Source organism: Agaricus bisporus (assembly GCF_000300575.1).
Source record: "Agaricus bisporus var. bisporus H97 unplaced genomic scaffold AGABI2scaffold_8, whole genome shotgun sequence".
Classification (NCBI taxonomy): domain Eukaryota; kingdom Fungi; phylum Basidiomycota; class Agaricomycetes; order Agaricales; family Agaricaceae; genus Agaricus; species Agaricus bisporus.
In genome coordinates, this window is record NW_006267371.1 from 1,644,041 (window position 1) to 1,664,215 (window position 20,175).

Consider the following 20,175-nt stretch of genomic DNA (forward strand, 5'->3'; position numbering starts at 1 on the left):
GTATGTGGATTAATCGCTTTCAAGTTCACTGCCCGCGAAGAATGGCTTTGGTGCTTGTTTTTTTGTAACATGCCATATCTTCTGTCTGGGCTGATGAAGATCATTCCAAGAGCGAAACTTGATGTAAGCTTATCACGGTTCGTTTGTCAAAGTTCCTTCCATCGACTTCGAGCGCTAATGTTCGGCAATAGAAAGAGCGCGCTCATCGAATTCCAGCATGGGAAGAACGACTCTGAAATAGAGCACTCGCTTCGCCAGGGAGTTATCTCTTAAGCGGTTCGATTACGTTCGTGCTTTGTGACCGCCGATGCGGATGTTCTAGCCAGCGCTGATCCTGCATCGGTAACACGTGAAGCATTTTCAGTGAATGGCAAGCGAGGCTATACCCCTGAGAGTAGAGGAGGGCAAGACTTTCGGTCGGTGTGAGCTGGAACAATTGCTCTCAGAATAGATGATTTTGACTTATCCCTAGACTGACATGTTTCAACGCTGGAGGTCAAGATCAACATCAAACTGTCATGTCCATCTGTCTTCCTAATCGCTCTGGAAACGATGATATCTCAAGTCGACCTACATAAAGGGATCCGGAATGCTGTTTCCCCAATTAATCTTTCGCTAGCACTCCCATCCCCCCTCCACTCTAAGATAATGGATGACAAGAAAGACCCACCATCATATCTCAATGCGGCCAATGGCAATCATCAACGACTTGAACAACCACAGATGGTGCACATGAATCACCAGACTCCCAACATGTCAGGGCAGCAACCATTATCGACGATGGGATACCAACAAACGACGATGGAGATGGGTCAGCCTCAGGTGGCACCGATGCAATCACATTTGACTGGACAGCAGTCGATGGCGTCGATGAATACAAAAGCTGGACTAGGTCAACAACCTATCCAACCCCAGGCGACTATCGCGATGAATACCATGACGCCAGCAATGGTGCCTGTAGTAGACCGTAAATTTTACTTTTATTCCTTTGATTGATTGAAGTGTGTTGAACGTTGATTGTTCGTGATCTCATCAGATTTGGCACTTTGTCAACAAGGACACCACGACATTACAACCAGTTATGGACCCTGTGGTATAATCACTGCCGTCGTACGTCTATCTTATACTTTTCTCAGAGGTATTAATATGGACTTGGGAATAGTGTTGTTTTCCGATCGGTCTTTTGGCTCTGCTGTGAGTAGAACTCAATTCCATACGAGTAGAGTAGTTCTGATCATCAAAAATAGTGTTGATGTAGAAAAGCGCTGTACTCGATGCGGTTCAAGCTTCCAATGATGGGGCCTTTGTGGTGATGTTGTAGGTCTTGACAAGTAGGAAGCCCAATAATCCGCGTCTTGGAGGATTGTGCAGTGGACAATGACTCGAGGTTTATGATAATACTTTACCATCTATTCATTTCGGATTAATACCTGCATAACCTCTCCAACGAAAATTATTTTTGTTCATCTATTTGTTGAATCAACAAGGACAGTCTCACAGGCATGCCTCTTAAAAACTTGATAGTAGTTCATCCGGTTTTTTCTTGACCGGGCGATGTTTCCGGGTCGAATTCGATATTTGAAGCGGGCCTTCATGATGACTTGAAAAACCAAAAATTGGAATTTGTATCCACCGATTCTAAAGGAGGCTTCGCGCCGTGAAAACATCTTGTGATTTGTTTCTTATTATACAGATAAAACAAAACCCGCGACTCTAGTGGACGCAATTTAATAATTCCCCGTTGATCATCCTAGAAGGAAGAGCCCGTAGGTCGTAGGTGGAGGTGACTATTTCCATCTGGCAATGCGAAACGCCCAAATTTTCCGAGAAAGAGTCACGGCTGCTCTCATGTGCGAATTGCAGAGACCAACGAGGAGAGCGGTCGACAAATCTTGCCTTGCACTATATTTAGCATCAAGAACAAGAATCTCAAAAAATATACTTACAAAAAAAGAAATGGCAAATCCCAGAACAAACGTAGAAACCATCGTGAAGTCTCCGACGCTCTTGAATATTTTTGTTCACGAACCATAAAAAGATTGTCTTGAATTGCCGGTCAAGCACAGGTAACTGGGACTCGTATTCAAGCCGGAGCTAGTTTTTTTAGCGATGGAGCTCAAGATTTTGGGCCTGATTTCTCTCTCTCAGAAAATTGAAGCCCAATAGATAAAGCTAGTCCTCCAGAGACGAATTATCAAAGAAAGCACTGACTCGTGTTTGAATTTCACAATAAATACAATATCACCCCTCGGAAAATGCCGACAACACCAGTCTCAGATGAGAAGCTCAAAAGGGGCAAAAAGGTTGTTCCGTTTCAAAGTGTTCAGCACCGATAATGTATGTAGTAGTAGTAGTGCCTATGGAGAGAATTACAATGTGGGATCTTATGCGACTAGACGGAAAAAGGATAAAGGAAAGGAGAATACAAGGAATATAAGAATGTGAGTACTAGAACGGGGGGGAAAGGCGTAACAAGGATGATAATGGATGGAGGGTAAAGAGAAAAAAAGTAAAGAAGCCCTGGTCAAAACTAGCTAGGTAGTCTGGTCCAAAAGCTAAAGTGTCATTCACTATATAGCAATCGACCAAGCAATGGTTAGAAGGGGAATAAGACTGACGGAAAATGTTGATAACGAGAAGAAAGTAATTTTGTTCCCTATAACCAGTTAACCCACCCCTACTGATGAGTACGACGTGCGATGTCCACATCATGCCTTCCACGGATGACAGCCGCACAAAGGAGGAACCAAACCTCGCAATTCTCCTCCCTCACGCAGGTGATGAACCCAACGACCCTTGACCAACTTCCACACTCATCGCTGACCCAGAACTCGACGTAGAACCAGACGCAGAAATACCAGTCCCATTCGCCGCCTGAATCTCCTCAGGATCCAACCAACTCTCTTCCACAGTCGCCTTTACCCTCCTCACATACTCCTTCATATTTTCCCTATACAATTGTGCGGCCTCCGCATTCGCGGGACTATTCGGGTTAGGATCATGCAGTAGACTCTGTATACTCGTCAAGATCGCAGCAACATCATACGTTGGCGACCATCTGTTTTGTAGAATGTCCAAACACAGTTCCCCATTTGCGTATACGTTAGGGTGGAACATCCGTGATAAAAATTTCACAGAAGGCGGTTTGTTGGGATATGATTCATCGAATGTTAAGAGCAGTTTGAATGTGCCGTCCTCAAAGGGTGTGTCACCTAGCAAGCAAGGAGAAGGGGTGGGGATTAGTTCACGATAGATGTTCGATATGAGACGCCACTCCCTCCAAGCGCTTAGACTTACCAGGACCAAAAATAACGGCATTCCATAGCATAATGTTGTCAGGACATGGACTCCCCGAAATACCACCAGGAGGGTCGGTCGAAAGACGTTTAAAATCGCGGATGAGGCGTCTCCTACAGTTGGTTGACTGACCCGCACATCAGCTGCTGACTCAGAGCAACAACGCACTGAAAAAAGGACATACCATGACGAGAAATCGGTGGGCGTCAGCGGCGCGATACGAGTAGGGAGAGAAGGAGGAGGAGTGGGCTAATCAATCCACGGACTGCCCTTGTTGCCTTTATTTGGCCTCACTCCCCGCGGGCCAAATAAAGCTGACTCAGCAACTCGGGGTTCATATATCTGCCAATGTATCCCTGTGTTGCCAGTGGTATGTACATAGTAAAGTCCTAATGACGATATAACTTAGAAACCCTCACACAAATGAAAAAATAGAATCAAGGCCGAGCAGCGCCATTCCCAACTGCTACCTCTTCTGACTTGCCAACAAGATAGAAGCCCGCCATGAGTGACGAGAAACCGAGTATAATTGCACAAGCGCTGAGCACGGCTTGTCGAGCTGATGACACGCCAGTCATGAGCGAGATCACAACAAAGATGTTGAGCGGCACGCGGAACAAAGAAGAAAGCTATCAAACAAAATTTCCGAATTCCATCAGCATCATGATCTGGTATCAAAAAAATAATTTTACCGTTGCCCGATGCTCATTTGATATCAATGTTCCCCGCAGCATACCCTGTGCAGGGTAGTACACGCCTACACAAGCCTCGAACGCGCAAAACGCAAAGAATCGCACTTGCTCGCTCTTCGACGATACACAAGCTGCGAACGCCAAGGAACTCAAGGCGCAAACAAGACTGCTGAGTTTAGCATGGGTCGTCAATGATGAATCAACCTCGTTGCGTTTTGTATAGGTCGCAATGAGGTTATAGAAGATGGAGCCTATCATGATTGAGACCATGAATGACGAAAAGATGTAACCAAGCGGTAAAGCGTCTGGCGAGTGGGTCGCCTCTTGAAGCGACGGCACCCACACGAATACGAATAAGTACATAGAGCCTTCGAAGCATGTTTGCATCAACCCAAGGGTCAACAACATAGGATCTAGCGGGCAACAATGTCAAGATCCGCGAAGCGGTTCAGGGCTGTTTGCCAACGCACCATTGTAGGCAATTTTCCATGCATGTGACAATCTCTTCGTCTGCCAGAGGTCTTTTGTCGGTGATCCATCCAGAGTTCCATAATTTTCCGACCATGTCGCGCGGATCACAAGAAATCCCACCACGAGCAAGCATCCACTCGCAACCATCGGAGAGGCGAAATTATGTGTTGTAGCAACGAGTTTGTTACTAAACACTCCAGCACCAGTGGCCACAAACCCATTAACGAGCGTCGCGCGACCTAAAATAGTCGACAAATCCCCATTTGAAAGACCGACAGATGAAGCAGAAGATATTAACCACGATTCAAACGCAGAGTATAGTATAGATCCCGATATGCCACCGCAGAGACGACCGACGAGTAGAACAGGCAGGACAGGAAAGAGTGATAGAACGCATGTAGAAATATAGCTCAGGCAGAATGCTAGACAGAGCTTTTTGCGGCCACTGTTGGGAGGAATTTGAAATCAGAATGTTCTGACCGCCCGGGGGTACAATGTACTAACTGTTGATCCGCCCATGCACCCACAAGAGGCGCCGCCATCCCTCCAGAGACAAATCCCGTCACGAAGAACAACGCTACCATCCTCTCAGGGAAGCCATACTGTTCCCTATACAATGAGTAAATGTATGGGCCTTGTAGCCAGTCTGCAGCTGATGCCATATCCCGCGTCAGCACCACCTTGTGGAAGTAAACACGACTAACATACCCATGACAATGGCGTACACAACCAGGTACTTCTTCGCAAGAACTCCTAGCGCGCTTCCAGAGCAGGCAGGGCGCGCGCTCTCGAGTCTGTCATCGGCGCTTTCCTTCGACTTGTCTTTGCCCTTGCCCGTCACGTATCTCTCCACGCATAAAAGGGTCAAACAGAGCAGGGCGAACACTACAAGCCAGAACTGATAAAAGCCGCCGTCTGAGAATCGAGAATGCAGAGTCGTGAGACCCATTATTTTTGTAGTCGGTCGGTTGGAGAAGGAATGTTGTGAGAAAGTAGCGCCGTCGTTCAAGTTGGGAGTGTCGTGCAGTGACTGCGGAGCTGCTCCTCTCCCATCAACTCTTACGACTGAACAGCCAAGCCACCCTCACTATTAATAAACCAGGGTTCAGCTATTAATTCTTCAACACCGTACTTACCATGTATAGTGACAGAGAGATAGATTATCTCAATATGCCGAAGCAGCCGTCATCACATCATCGAATATTCAAAATGAATAAAATACAGGATCAAAATGCCTAAATTCGCCGGCAATTACACAAATGTAGGGATCTAAATCCACAGATTCGACCTTCGAGTATCATGCTGTGTCATGCCCGTTCCCGGCACAAATTCCGCAGTAAACACCGCGTTTCAAATGTTATAGCAACCGCAATCTTGATCATACTTGCGCCACTCCTATCATTTATATCGGCAGCAACGTGGAGATTGAACTTGCCAGGCCTGGTAACAGAATAGGACTCCACTACAGTATGAATGAAGGGAAACTCGTGAACTTGTGTGTGAGATACAAGTCGAATCATTTCACGTTTATCAGATTCTGCCAGATTCTACTGCCGGATCACAATTGCTAGGGTCGGTAATAGCTAATCATACCAGATCGTAGCGGCGCTCCCACGCCAGTCCCCGACTCGTTTGTTATGATGAAATGCTGCATGCACTCGGCCAACAATTGATCAATTAATGCAGGATAAGCAAGCCACTCATGCGCTTGAGAGTTGATAGCAGCAGGATGTCAAATATAACATTGCATTTAAACTACTAATCAAAACATATACTCTACTACAATTGTCAACCTTTCCCCTTCAATCGGTAATCACGGATTGAGCTTTTACTTCCAGTATTGTCTGTGCATTACGACCTGAGAAAGAATTAAGGTCCACCTGTAGATACTCGCGGACTCACTTACTATCCTTTTGCACCGGAAAACTCCTCTTCAATATCGGTGTGATGCTGTCATTGGATAGCGTGGTGATCTGTTGATTTTTCAGGTAAGATTCTCTCGCGTTGTAGATATCACTGAACTTACCATTTTCCCTTCCCGAAGCTCACTGGAATGGCAGCGTTGGTTTCTCCTTTTTGGCAGCTGTATGCGTTAGTTAAATTTAGTTTCGATGCATATCAAGATGAATCCACTTCATTCTTCCTACTTAAATCAAGTTCAAATCGGACCCTGGGCTCGTGAAATTCAAGGACACGGTTGGGTAACTTAATTGTCCAGAATTGTGCTGAAAGTTTGGTGTAGAACTCGAGAGAAATATGATCGCGACAACATAATTTCTCTGAAGCTTCAGTCAGTTTTGATTTTTGTATAGCTTATCCCATACTTACTCCGAGAAGCTGAGACTCGACTCACTTTAGGCCTGATACCTACCTTACCAGCTCCCGCAGATTCGAGGCAAGGGGGCAGGAGGTTGAAACTTGTTTCACAATGCGGCTATATCATTAGAATTACCCTCCGAATTATGACCTATCTACTTTACTGAATGTCCTCATATTTGTGAAAGCCAGGTCAGACTCCCTCTCGCCTGGCACAGCAATTTTGTACCAATCTGGTACGGTCAATGAATGTGTATTGAAAGGTATCTGAACTACAGGTATTATGTGATCTACAAGTCGACAAGCATGCCATCGGCATTCTTTGGACTGACAGGAAAGACATTCGACAGTCTTTTGAGTGACTCGAAAGGAGTATAACCGGCTGTCAACGTATTGCTTCGCAAATCGCAGAGTTGGGGGACAAATAATGGGGATACAAGCACTGGCTAATAAGCAACAACGAACACTGGTCAACGGCACCATATTTGGCTAATGGCGGTGATGGTACCGGCGGAACCGGCAAAAATGACAGCATCATCCCACGTTGCTGGTTCTTTGCAAGTCCTGGAACGTTTCAATGCCACAGAACTCTCCTCTTGCTTCGCAGAGTCGGGGAATTCAGCACATTTTAACATTCCGCTGTTTCTTTCTTTGTTTTTTTGCCAAATAACTATACACTAGTAGACAGTTATATATTACCCACCCGAAACCGAACAGTCACGATTCGGGCGCTCATTAGTCGCGTTCAAAATATTCATTTATCAAAAGATAATTCTTGTATCATATATTAGCACATTCCCACGCACTGCATGTAGAAATAATTTCGCGCGTGCAGATCGGTTTCAATTTGATGGGGGACGTTTGGTTCCGACAGAACCCTCCTCTAGCTTCGCAGAGTCGGGGAACATATGGCAGAAAAAGCTAGTTTGATCGGGTAGTGGATCAGGGAAGGCCGGGCAATAATTTAACCATGATTCATCTCTGGCAGCTTTTATTCGCGGTTCGTGCTCATCATGATCATGTCCATGATCCACATCACGGTGGCAGATACCTTTCAATGGGCGTTAATGTAGCGTACAATCCCGAAAGCATGCTTGTAGTTCCTATCATCGTTGCGAAGATCGTTGACGTCGACCAAGTTGGTAATGTTCGGCGTGTGTTTCCACTATTGGCTAGGTAAAGCGGACTAGAACGCTTCGGCTGGGTGAAAGGACGCACTGGAATTGTTGGATGCAGTATCAGAAGCCCTGTTGTTGAATCAAGAAAACTATAGGATAAGGCCATCTCGATAATCCTAGGACAAGTTCTTGCATCGGTTCCCTGGATAGCCAACGGATAAAGACAAACCTCCCATCTTTCACACGATAAGACTCGAGCAGATCGTTCCTTGAGCTCTAGACATTGACCTGACAAAGTCAATTGACCATATATGCTTCAAAGGAATAGCGGTCCAAGGCCTTTCCCCGGTACCACCCCTGTTGGTTGTCCGTCCGTTATCCGAATTCTTGAGACCTAAAGTGATGTCATCCACGAAGATTCGGCCGATGCACCTAGAGCAGCCTAGAGCCTGTAAATCTTCCGAGTCGCCACGTCGGCATAGCCTATTACTCGGTGATACGGGCAAGATGTTGTGGAGCTCTGACGGTCGCTACGCAGTTTTGTGAGAACCCGGTGAACGGTGGTGGGACCCTTTGTCTGCCTCATGAGTATCTTTTTTTATTTTTAGTTGAAATTGTGGAGTAAAACCCGAATATAAACCGATGCAAGTTTTGAATTCGAATACTATACGTACCGCCCCATGTATGACACTTCTACTGGTTGCGTGCATACAAACAGGATTTTGAGATCAGGTCTGAAGGTGTGCCCAGTTTATGAGTTCTATCCTAGACCAAAATAATGCAAACTCCAAGAATAAAGCTGGAGAAAAAACTTACAGTTCTGGCTAGTAATCCCGGAGTTTTCGCGACGGATCTTTTAAGTTTGCCTATATATATAGCATTGGGGCAGAACCTAGTCGGTGAGTTACTTGACTCTAAAATCGTCAAAAAGACTCCAAAGCCACGCATTCGAGATCACGTTTCTTTTCTTATCCTGCATCGTTAATTATAAACATCCACCCCATGATCATCACCATCAACTCAACTCTCTTCCTCTCGGAATTGGATTCCACGCGAACGAGGAATGTTACTTTTCTGGGCGACGGCCATCTCGACAAGACTTCGTCCGGAGGCCGACCGCAGTGCCACCTGACTACTTTATGATCAACGTGGCATTGCGTCTTGATTCTTGAACATATTTCGCGGAAGTAGAGGAAATTGACCTCAACCCCCTCAGGCCGAGAATTTATCCGACCTGGACAATGCAGTAACAGCAAAAACTATAAAATAGGCCCACAGCCCTTGGATCGATAGACAACTCAACAAGTCATTCCAAAAGTCGTTTCAACATGTCACCCATCCGCTTTGCATCTCTCTTCCTTCTAGGAGCCACTCTCGCTGCTGCCCAGTGTCCACAAGTTCACATCTTTGGCGCGCGTGAGACTACTGTTCCTCCCGGCTATGGCACAGCAGGTCCGGTCGTCAACTCCATCATTTCTGCATTCCCAGGAGCCACCGCTGAACCTATTAATTATCCTGCTTGCGGTGGTCAAGCTTCGTGTGGTGGTGTCAGTTATGCCTCCTCCGTTGTTCAAGGTGTAGCTGCTGTAGCTCGCCAAGTGAATTCTTTCAACCAGCAATGCCCCAATGCAGTCTTGGTCTTGGTTGGTTACTCACAGGTGCTTTGGAGGTCTTTATTTATGCCTTTCGTATATGCTTGCTGACATGAGCGCGACAGGGCGGTCAACTTTTTGATGATGCCTATTGCGGTGGAGGTGACAGTAATGAAGGCATCAGCGATCCTTCGATTCCCATTTCTACAGCTGCTCAGGCCAAAATTGCTGCAGCCATCTTCATGGGCGACCCGCGTCACATCCCTGGTTTGTCCTACAATGTCGGAACCTGCCAAGCGAGTGGCGTTAGTACCCATACCTCAGCCTCCTCATCTCATCATGTTCTGACCTTAATTTATCTTCCAGTTCGCTCCTCGACCCAATGGCTTCCAGTGCCCACACGCGAGTAACATTCAATCTTACTGCGACGCTGCAGACCCATTCTGCTGCAACGGAAACGACCAGAACACTCACCAGGGCTACGCTGTTGAGTATGGCTCTGCCGCCCTCAACTTTGTCCGGGGCAAAGTCAATGCCATGCTCGGTTAAGGGTAACTTTAGTGGCGATACTAGGATGTTGGCTCTTCTGTCAGAGCGAAAAAGATATTTAGGGATGGTGTTTTAGTTAGTCCAATAATCATCATTCAGATGGATCAGATATCGGTCGCAGCAAATAATGACTATGTTATTCAAGACTGAGATATAGCTATCAAACTTTCCCCAGGTTTGTCAAATTCTTTATCCCGAGCTTGAATCGCCTTACTTTTCAACGCGTATTATTCAAATGAACCATCTGACGCGTGCGTATTTATTACGATGTACATACAAGTAGTCCTTATTTAAGTACTTAAACTGTTCCGCAAGAAAATTAAACTATCCAAAGTCTAGCAGCCGACTCTAGAGTACACGAGTCATGAGTAGTAGATTACATTAATTTCATGAGAAATCTTTTCATACAAACGTTTCGCTCTGTGAAGGTTGTGTGTCATGATTCCAATGCAAACTTGAAAGCTCATGCCCTGTGTCCCCATTCCATGCTCTCCCTGTAGAAACTCGATGAACAACTAGAAAGTAGGCGATAACCTAGTCGCACAGGGTTAAATCAGTCTCGAAAATCAAATGACGATCATAACGATCACAAATTAGGCCAGCTCACCCTGATAAAGTTCTCGCATTGAATGAATATCACACTCACGGGATTGTCGATTGCATTCAGTATCATGGCTACGAGGGACCATAGAGATTCTAGAGCATAAGACTCCGTGAGGATAGCGACGATGTTCACGTATTGATTCGAAATTTCAGATTTTCCTAGTGAAAGGCTGGACTGTGAGATAAGATGTAAGAAATTTGGAACCCAACTTACCCATTAATTCGATGTGGTAGCGACGGACTAGTAACAGTCGTGCAGTAGCCAGAGCCGTTACAACGATCGTAGTTGCTGCTCCGAGCCCGTATACACTAGTACTGATAGCAGAAGTGACATCTTCGCTTGGAAGAACGCCTTTTATCGCCCAGCCCAAAATTGATAAAGCACCAAGTACTGTGAGACGGTCCAGTTTGGTAAAAATCACCGAATGTCGAATTGAAAGGCAAACATACCAATGAAGGAGACAAAAAATATTACTGGAAAAGCTATAATAAAAACCCTAAAGCGTGCCGAACTCCATATGACCCATACACGCCAAACCTACCGGTGAAGATCAACAATTGGTTCGCGACTACTTCAAAGATTGACTCACTTGGATGCCTAATGTGAGTATCCCAAGCATTAAGCTCGAAGTACTCGTCAAAGGTGCAATAGGTTGCTGAGAGAAAATGCCAACTTCGTATTCATAAGGTCCTCCGGGATAGGTGGCGTGATCAAGATAAACATCCTGCATTGACCATGTCGTGAGCGCGAGGAAGACTGTACTCCAAAAAACCACCAAGGACGCATGAACGAGAGAGAACATGGCGGCTCTTCTGTAGTGAGTATCCCCAAGCCTGCGGTAGAGGTGTCGAAAGCAAAGACAATAGAACGTCAACACAATGCAGTATAGGACCCCGCTGACGGTCGTTGAACCGAAGAGATCAAGAGACTGTCTAAGACGCGTAGACTGATCCGGGGTCTGTGCGTTCATAGATATGGCGTTGTTCATGGTCGGCGAGAGGACTGTCATGACATCTCTCAAGCTGTCTTATAGGGGATAATAGCAACGGGCGCAAATGCCCCCGGCGTTATTGAATGCTGTAATAGAGGGGAAATTAGATAACCTGTTGTGGTGCAACATCAGTCCTCCAAGATAAGGCCAAGACCAAGAACAGCACACACCTCAAGTGTTTGAATGATGCATATATCATGATGACGTTCAGCCTTTTCTATCCTGTCCAGCTCACAGCACGGCGGAGCCCAAGATTATTCGTCGCCTGAGTGCGACTTAGTATTTAGGTCAGGCTACTAGATGAGTGACAGAAATAGCTGATGCTATGCGCCCGGCCTATTGGCATTGGCAGCATTGTTGTAAAATGAATCCGGACTCCATGCTAGTCAGCGGGGCACCCCGGCACATGCCGTACATCTGTCGTAAAAGAAAGTGAATTCCGAGTCTTCATCATGAACAGCAACCATTTCATTGAATGTGAGTTAAAGGAACTGACAGAACTCACGATAATAAACCTCCTTGTATAACCTCCAGCCCTAGATTGTGGCAGCAATATCTCTGCAGAGGGTTAATAATGTTGTTCACCACTTGGGGTAGATCTTTGAAACACAGAACGGCTAGGCAAATTCGGGAGATAGATGACTGTCAGCAGGTATTTTCGGTTAGTGCGAATTAGTGTCGTCCATGGTCCATGCCTGTCCTATTTGTTGAGGTCGAATAGTGGGGCAAAGGCGAATTGTAAGTGTTGGAAGCAGAGTTGGCATTGTGCCTGCTGAGTTGGTGCTTCATCTGCTGGTACATAGCAACAGTACCCGCCTGTCAATACAGCCTTTGCTTGTGATCCTCCGAGCTAATCATTGACTAAACTAATATATCCCTGATAGCTCTGTAAGTTCATCAGAGACGTCCATAATATGACCGCATCGTAAAAAATAGCTCTAATTCTCGGCCGAGTGCACAAATACAATTATTCAAGTGAATAAGACATTGCCGGGAATACTAGACAAATCAAGGTCTCCGAGTTGCTCAGCAATTGTTTTTCCTCGGAATCCTGATTCTAGTTCAAGCGAAGCTTGATGCCGCAAGTCAGCCACAGAGGAACTGTCATTATTCCGGTGCACTGCGCTTTCCAGGCGCTTCCCATCTCGATCTAACATTCCTTACTCCGACCTAATGCAAGATCACCTTGAGTGACACTACGGGCATCAGATGTCTTCGTATAGCGTTTGAACTTCAAAACTATATTCATCCACAAACCGGCACATGTTTTCAATCTGACAGGCATGCCTAGGGCCTCATTCACCGGTTGAAATCCTTCGCTGTCAAGAGCCAAGAGCCGAGGTACGATTTAGGTCCTGAGCCAGAGGCCAACAGAAAAGCTTCACCTCTGCGAGTCCTTAATGATGCATTGATGAGAGACTGACGCCGTTCATCAGGAAAGCAATCAATGTACAGCTGAGGAAATTTGAAAGAGCTCTCGACCAGCGGCGCCAGACCCGCCCCCACAACAACTCTAACCCATAACGAAGCGCTAGTATAAGTCCCAGTCTTACCACCACCTATAAACCAAAAGACCCTCATCAGAGTGAAAACTCAAACATTAGCCTGAGGTTGGGAAACTCGGCAATGTGTTCGATACTTATCAACAGGAGTAGCTCTCTATCAGAGTATTGAGCACGGAATGACTTGTGGGTAATTTGATACGCGTATCTTGACATCTTGACAGGTGCTCAGCCTCATTGCCGGGTGTAGATATGTCAGATTCGGCTCCGGGCCCCGGTTCCCCTCTCTAGACAAGAACGAAAGTTGAATGCCAAACTTGGGTGTGGATTAACTACTCATGATCACAGAGAAGGATTTCAGGATAACGCTGAATTAGATCACCTATACACTATTTCATGAAGTAAAGGGTCGTCTCTTCAAAATGGATTCAGACGGTCGAAACGAACACTTGAAGATCCTCGTAAGAACGAATAATAATCTACCTATTTATTGTGCAACCACTTGTAAACGGTGCGACCATTATTCTAGATTCTACTCATTCTAAGCAGCACCGAGAAAAAGAACCGAAAGAAAAGGAGAAAAGAGACATGACAGACCAAGGCCACCGGAAAAAGGGAAAACTACACTCGAGAGTCCGGAGTCTAAGAGTGAAAGAAACGTGATCGAAATCAAAAGAGAAACCATAAAGTCATAACGACGCATTCAAGTTAAACCAGATAGACAGAAAACGAAAACATAAAAAGAAAAGAAATCATTCACAACTTTGCGTTTTCTTCATACCCAACCTGAACGCAACCACCATTGTCCAACCAACCGGCAGGCCCTTTCACCAAATCCAACATATGTTCCACAATTTCTTGTGGTGTCGTCACATGCCAACTCGCCAAAGTCTTCTTACTTCTATGTCCCACAGCGGTCGTAAATATCGCATCAGCTTTAACACTTAGATCCACTGGTTGAGCATCTTTGTTATCAATCAACGTTACCGATAATGGAGCGGGGAAGGAAGAATTCGTTTGATCAGGTTGGAAAAGCGATAATGCGCGGAACATGTCTTCGTCAGTCTATTGCGTGAAATGAAGTCTTGATCAACTCTGAACAAAAGATATAGAACTCGGAGGATAACTTTACCTTGTCGTCACCAGCACAGAAGATAAACTCAGTGTCAGGATTGAGGTAAAGAATCCTCTTTACAATTTCGCCTTTATTGACGGCAATTGGTCGGACTTCAAGGTTCTTCTTACCGACCATCACTACAATGATCATTGATCAAAGCCTCTTTGCTGTATTAAAGAATGAAACGCACCCTCAATAGGGCGCTTCTTAGCCAAGTTATTCTCAAGTAGATCTTGACATTGCCTGCATTGGAATTGACTGGAGCAAATCATCATTAGTTTACCAAGTGGGAACTTCCTTCAAAATTAAAAACCTACCCCCATTCAGGGTCCGACGAACGATAATGCCATGTAATCGAGGTCTTCTTCATTTCGACATGGCTACCCTGGGTCCTCTACATTCCCAAAATTTCAGAAAGCCATCAAATCATCCGTCGGTATAGAAACCCACCTCAGTATAATACCTAAAAATCTTCTCAACCTCCGGTATCCAACTCATATCCAAGTGCTCAGTAAAGTTCGTCCACTCTCCCGACCCAGCTGGCTTGACAAATCCACCATGTTCAGCCGAGAACCCGATATTCTTGAGGTGACCAAGATGTAGATCTAAAAACGCTTGATCACGTCCAGAAATAATGTATACGACATTCTTCGGATCGTTCGAAAGTTTCTCTAAAGCTTCTAAAGCCGATAACGAAGGAACAGCCATCGATGGTGTCTTCACAATAGGAGCCAAAGTTCCCTAAGAAAACCCTTGATAAGGAAGAGTAATGGAGGAGGGGATGCGGCTAGCTTACATCATAATCAAACAAAAACAACCTCTTCTTAGCAGACGCATACGAGCTCTGCAACTGACTTCTCGGAATATAAGGAGTCTGTCTCGCCATACCTTGTCTTCCAACTTGACCCAGCAACTGCTTGACGAGAATCGATGCCCAAGAGTGAGACGTGTGGGTTGTGACGACCTTGTACAATTTGGCGTGTCTCGCGGCCTTTTCAGCAGGGGACATTAAAAGCCCCTTATTAATGGCAGTTGCAACTTCCTAAAAAGGGGCGATCCAATTTGAAACATGCCGTACAGGCCACGTACAATTGAATAATGATCAACACGAGTTTGCCGAAAGTGCGGTGGAAGATGATTTTGTCAATAAGAGGAGGCATCTTAAACGACAGGGGTGACTCACCCCGAGATTCCACGGGTTCACAAGGAGAGCATCCTCCATGTTCTTACTGATACCCATGAATTCGCTCAACACGCTAGGGCTCTTGTTCGATTTGCCCTGAGCAATAACAAACTCCATACTCGTTGTATTCATTCCATCACGTAGAGGAGTGATCACGGCAAGATCGGCTACACTCAAAAGAGCGTAGAACTCATCCTTTTTCAGGGTTTGATGACTGGATATAGAAATCGGGAGTTATTGAATGCCGACAAGAGACATGTCAATGTCACGTACTAGTGATGGACAGGGATGAAGTCCAGACCTCCGTATTCACCATTGATATGAGATACAAGTTCACTGACTTGTCTCTCAAGTTTGGGAGAATCGGTTAGAGAAGGCGAAGTAACCTGAATCAAGACAACATTGCCGATCCATTCAGGATAATCTTGGAACAATTTCTCGAATGCGCGAAGCTGATTTACAAGGGAAAAAAGAAAGTTTCACCATTTTGCACGCCCGATGTCAATGTCAAAGACTTTTCATACCTTTTGAATGACGCCTTTCACGACGTCAAGCTTATCACGTCCGACAATGATTTTTTTGCCTTCATATAGAGTGCGCAACGCTTCAAGTTTAGGTTGAATCCCAGGCCTTTCACTGAGTAATGACGATAAAAAATAACAAGATAATTAATTTCGGTCTTTTGAACCCCATTAGTTAGACGCGACTCACGTATCACGGGCAACACGCTCTGCATCAATACCGACAGGGCAATGCGATACGGCAGTCACATGCCCCTCAACATCAATTCCCCGCGCGTTGGACTCATACCCACAAACCCGAATACACGTGGAGATAAAGTGCCGAGAATACGAATAGGTCTAAGAACCATGCGTCAAGATGAGTGCTCTGAGCTCAAATGAAATCAGTGTGTGTAATCCCTCCCACCTGGAAACAGATTAAATTAGCGCCGAGCATACCGTCGAGAATCTCTCTTCGTCCTATAGAGCATAGATCCACTTTAACTATATTCGGTATCACAAGTGGAGACAACGGGATACTCACGAGGCAGGCACCGAAATACTTCGCTGCTCGGGAACGGAGTGTGTACAAACAAACCTAAAGCGGCATCTGGGATCGACTCTCGGACAAGTCTACAAACAGACATGTGAGCAAGGGTTCTAAAGCATCACCACCGCGGGAAACATTTACCTTGGTACCAATAATAAGTGGTAATCATGTACCCAAATGAGGTCTCCAGGTTGATAAACCTCCGCAATACGTTGAGAGAACGTTGCGTTAGCACACTCATAGTGCGGATAGTGTTGATCAGCCGAGTCATACTCGGTTGCGACATCTTGCCAGAGCAAATAATGAAACAACGGCCACAAAACTGAAAAGCAAAAAACAATAGTCAGATCTCGAAGGGGAAAGTGAAAAACTTTCTTTTTTTGCTTACTTTGCTTGCAATACCCATCATAATGACCATGTGCAACTTTATCGTCCAACCAAACCGGGATATACGTCGTCTTCTTGTCATCATCCGGATCACTCTCCTTCGGTGTCCAGTTCTTCAAAACTTCTTCATACTCAATCCTATCCTCCTTCGAAATATTATCCATAGGAACTATTTCCTGCGGCCCCGTAGAACGAATGTCTCCTGTCCAACCAATAATAATCTGTTCATGAGTCGCCGACAACGAACGTATACCGGAAATCATAGCCGAATGTCCATAACGTGGAGTAAGGCTCCACACTGCCGTCGCTGAAGACGTAGTTGAGGTGGCAGTAGTAGAACATGTGTCAGTTGGGGAAGGAGGCATAGTTGATGGAGCAGTTGACGTAGCCGAACCGTCAGACACATCAACTTCCTTGGGAATATGTTCCGTCGTCATGGATTTAGGAGAAGGTGTTGCTGGAGGAGTTAGCAGGCCATTGACAGCCGCACTACCAGGTTTGAAAGTTGCCACGACGGGCAGATCGTGGACAACATGGATAATCCTCCCAGAGAGCGGTATGGAATTCTGTTTATGCTGTTGCTCTAGTGCTTTTATATGAGCACGCACTTCGTCAAGCGAAGACTCGTCGGCTTGACGAGTGTAGGGTTCAGCGAAAGAGTCAAAGGGGTTGGAGCGGGCGGGCATCTGTGTGGGGAGATGGAAAGGGGATGATGAGAAGAAACCTATTTAAGTGGGAAAAACGAATAATCTAAAATGAATCGAGAGTTGTGAAAAACGAGGAGTGATGGACGAGATGAGTTAAAAGACGAACAATTCAAAAAGAGTTAATAATATCCCCCACTTCGCCCAAAACGGCAGGCAATCTGCAATCACAAGATCATTCCCACGTCCAATCGGTCAGACTATCCTAGACTATCTGAACGAATATATATAGAGAAGGCATAGTAAAGAAAAACAGGAGGCATAGTGTACAAGATCTCAAACGTATAGCGATGTCCCCGACTAGACAGCATCAGCTTGCATAGGAGCAACTTGTCCACCTTTAGCAGCAGTCGGCGTGAACGTGTGCCAGCGATCGTTGAAACGAACATCTAAAAAGTAAACCCATCAGTGAAATGGAAAAAAAGTGCCCCAGCCCTGAGGTCACAATACAACAATACAAAAGAATAGACTTACCCAAAGGCCTACCACCATACACATAATTTTGGAACTTGGCAATGGCGGTTTCAGCCTCCACAATCTGAGCAAACTGGACAACGCCACATCCCTTCGAGCGAGTACCATCGAAGAGAATTTCTGCTAGCTCCACTTGACCGGTCGTCTCGAACAATTCAACCAAATCCTCGTTGGCGGTGGACCAAGGCAGCTAATCCATACTCCATCAGGAAACTTCGTTCCACCGATTCACACAACAGAAAAACACGCACATTTCGAACCATGATCTGCTGACTGGGTTCCGGCTCGAATCCACCACCGCCACCACCACCACCTCCTCCGTAACCTCCTTGTCCGCCGAACCCGCCACGACCACTGTATCCATCCATTGCCAATCCGCCTCCTCCGGGTCCGCTGGGACCACCTGATGAATCAGGCCCACTGTAATCAGCATACAAATCTTGGTTTGAGAAATCACGGCCAGCACCACCACCAAATCCACCACGGAATCCTCCTCCTCTAAAGCTTCCACGGAAGCCTCCTCTAAGACCACGAGGGGCTCCTCCTCGGAATCCACCACGGAAACCCGCGTTCCCTGAAAGGCCGGCGTAGCGATCCTTAAAAAAGCAAAACAATCATCAACACTGAAGCTGCATGTACACCACGCTTTCTGTGAATCCCTTACCTCGCGAACAGCAAGGGTACGGCCATCCAATCGTAACCATGGTAGATATCTAAATAGAAAAGATCAGCAGCTTCTCTCAGATGAAGCACGAAAGGAAATCCTGACTGATAGCTTGTTGCGCATCCTTCACCGTCTCGAATACGACAGTACCTGACCCTTTCGGCCTACCATCCGCACCAATGTTAATATCCGCACGAATAATACTACCAGCATTTCGGAAAAGATCTTTCAAATCTTGCCAACCTGCCTGGTAAGGAAGCTACACACGCGCCGATCAGACCCCTCCTTTCATTCATCAAACAGCGCACTCACGTTCCCGACGTAAAGTTGATTTCCAGGATTCTGATTACCTCCAAAGAAATTGTGAGACGCCGGACGAGGCGGAGGCTGCGCATGAAGTCCCTGTCCCGCCATTGCCATACCAATTTTACCTGGAACAGGAGTAGCACCAAAGCGAGCCTCAGTCTCGCGATCCTATAGATTCATAGGATGTCATAAGTGGAGTCCAAAGGCTATGAAGCGGACAGTGCACGAACTTCACGGATGAACACAGGACGACCAAGAAGAGGCTGTTCTGACAGCTCACGAACAGCCCGTTGTGAATCTTCTTGTGAAGCAAATTCCACAATACTATACCAGAAAAGAAAAGTCAGAAAAAAAGACAGGGTTAAACATTTGGCTACATACCCGCATCCTTTGGAAACACCGGTAGGCGTAACAAGAACTTCGGCGAAGAGCACCTCACCAGCTGCCAAACCAAAATCTCCCATCAATATTCCTGCCAACATCGACCAGAGGATTCCATCAAAAAAGACAGGGTGGAGTGTTTTTTATGTGGGCTGCGAAAGTAAAAAGGCGCGGACTCTGAACTTTCCTCCTCTCCCCAAAAGAACAACCTCTTTACTTCTCGGGACGGCAATGCAATAAATGGATATCATCCACAGATCACTCATCTCTTCCTCACCAACAAGCTCCAAGCTCCCAGTTCATCGGAAAGACGAAGACGTGCCCCCATTTGTGCGCCTATGTGTGCTCAAAAAGGAAAAAGAAACGCTCCAAAAGGCGCCCTCCCCACTTCTCCTCATCCTCGTCATCATAGAGGCGGATCACAATTGCGCCAATAGTGAGAATAAAAAACGCTTGTCGGCTTCACCAACAACCAAAATCATAAAAAAGCATCTCGAAAACGAAGTGTTCCACACCCTCGAAACCTTTTCTCGGAAAAAAAGAAAGAGAACCCAGAAAACCCAAACGCAAACCCACCTCCCCTCATAAATTCAATCAAATCGCGATACTTGACATCATAACTGAGATTTCCGACGTAAACTCGGTTTTCTCGCTTGCTGATTTTTGCAAATTCAACGGCCTCTTCATGGTCGGCATTCATAGGTCCGCCTAGAGAGCGTGCGAAAGCGTCTCCTCCTCTGCGGTCACGACTGCGAGACCCACTACGAGAGCGGGTAC

At 46.0% G+C, this 20,175-nt stretch overlaps 8 protein-coding genes across 8 annotated transcripts; 2 read left to right on the plus strand and 6 right to left on the minus strand.

Moving 5' to 3' along the window:
• Positions 1-191: 191 nt before the first annotated feature.
• On the minus strand, positions 192-503 carry AGABI2DRAFT_137889 (hypothetical protein). Its single transcript, XM_006463447.1, has 2 exons — positions 473-503; positions 192-416 (listed from the first exon to the last, which is right to left on the minus strand). Exons 1-2 carry the CDS (start codon positions 478-480, stop codon positions 263-265), a joined length of 162 nt encoding a protein of 53 aa, XP_006463510.1. The 5' UTR covers positions 481-503; the 3' UTR covers positions 192-262.
• A 45-nt stretch (positions 504-548) lies between these two features.
• AGABI2DRAFT_137890 (hypothetical protein) lies at positions 549-1,455 on the plus strand. Its single transcript, XM_006463448.1, has 4 exons — positions 549-967; positions 1,037-1,110; positions 1,163-1,194; positions 1,248-1,455. Exons 1-4 carry the CDS (start codon positions 649-651, stop codon positions 1,294-1,296), a joined length of 474 nt encoding a protein of 157 aa, XP_006463511.1. The 5' UTR covers positions 549-648; the 3' UTR covers positions 1,297-1,455.
• An 864-nt stretch (positions 1,456-2,319) lies between these two features.
• AGABI2DRAFT_194319 (hypothetical protein) lies at positions 2,320-3,559 on the minus strand. The gene is made up of 3 exons (XM_006463449.1): positions 3,482-3,559; positions 3,298-3,424; positions 2,320-3,212 (listed from the first exon to the last, which is right to left on the minus strand). Exons 1-3 carry the CDS (start codon positions 3,482-3,484, stop codon positions 2,770-2,772), a joined length of 573 nt encoding a protein of 190 aa, XP_006463512.1. The 5' UTR covers positions 3,485-3,559; the 3' UTR covers positions 2,320-2,769.
• Positions 3,560-3,639: 80 nt separating this feature from the next.
• On the minus strand, positions 3,640-5,585 carry AGABI2DRAFT_225360 (hypothetical protein). The gene is made up of 5 exons (XM_006463450.1): positions 5,169-5,585; positions 4,965-5,112; positions 4,460-4,905; positions 3,990-4,402; positions 3,640-3,926 (listed from the first exon to the last, which is right to left on the minus strand). Exons 1-5 carry the CDS (start codon positions 5,407-5,409, stop codon positions 3,735-3,737), a joined length of 1,440 nt encoding a protein of 479 aa, XP_006463513.1. The 5' UTR covers positions 5,410-5,585; the 3' UTR covers positions 3,640-3,734.
• A 3,604-nt stretch (positions 5,586-9,189) lies between these two features.
• On the plus strand, positions 9,190-10,143 carry AGABI2DRAFT_194321 (hypothetical protein). Its single transcript, XM_006463451.1, has 3 exons — positions 9,190-9,552; positions 9,612-9,791; positions 9,853-10,143. The coding sequence occupies exons 1-3, from the start codon at positions 9,223-9,225 to the stop codon at positions 10,033-10,035; spliced, it is 693 nt and encodes a 230-aa protein (XP_006463514.1). The 5' UTR covers positions 9,190-9,222; the 3' UTR covers positions 10,036-10,143.
• Positions 10,144-10,370: 227 nt separating this feature from the next.
• On the minus strand, positions 10,371-11,441 carry AGABI2DRAFT_120328 (hypothetical protein; the record flags this gene model as incomplete). The annotated part of the gene is made up of 6 exons (XM_006463452.1): positions 10,371-10,383; positions 10,448-10,569; positions 10,643-10,797; positions 10,853-11,029; positions 11,089-11,176; positions 11,229-11,441. 6 exons carry the CDS (start codon positions 11,439-11,441, stop codon positions 10,371-10,373), a joined length of 768 nt encoding a protein of 255 aa, XP_006463515.1.
• Positions 11,442-13,888: 2,447 nt separating this feature from the next.
• AGABI2DRAFT_120329 (hypothetical protein) lies at positions 13,889-17,555 on the minus strand (the record flags this gene model as incomplete). The annotated part of the gene is made up of 14 exons (XM_006463453.1): positions 13,889-14,197; positions 14,265-14,386; positions 14,440-14,507; positions 14,567-14,643; positions 14,700-14,990; positions 15,046-15,291; positions 15,433-15,646; positions 15,706-15,884; positions 15,957-16,068; positions 16,144-16,292; positions 16,360-16,412; positions 16,477-16,565; positions 16,624-16,804; positions 16,871-17,555. The coding sequence occupies 14 exons, from the start codon at positions 17,553-17,555 to the stop codon at positions 13,889-13,891; spliced, it is 2,775 nt and encodes a 924-aa protein (XP_006463516.1).
• A 318-nt stretch (positions 17,556-17,873) lies between these two features.
• Positions 17,874-19,499, minus strand: AGABI2DRAFT_120330 (hypothetical protein; the record flags this gene model as incomplete). The annotated part of the gene is made up of 8 exons (XM_006463454.1): positions 17,874-17,962; positions 18,048-18,237; positions 18,299-18,643; positions 18,712-18,760; positions 18,801-18,970; positions 19,024-19,185; positions 19,248-19,341; positions 19,399-19,499. The coding sequence occupies 8 exons, from the start codon at positions 19,497-19,499 to the stop codon at positions 17,874-17,876; spliced, it is 1,200 nt and encodes a 399-aa protein (XP_006463517.1).
• Positions 19,500-20,175: the final 676 nt, after the last annotated feature.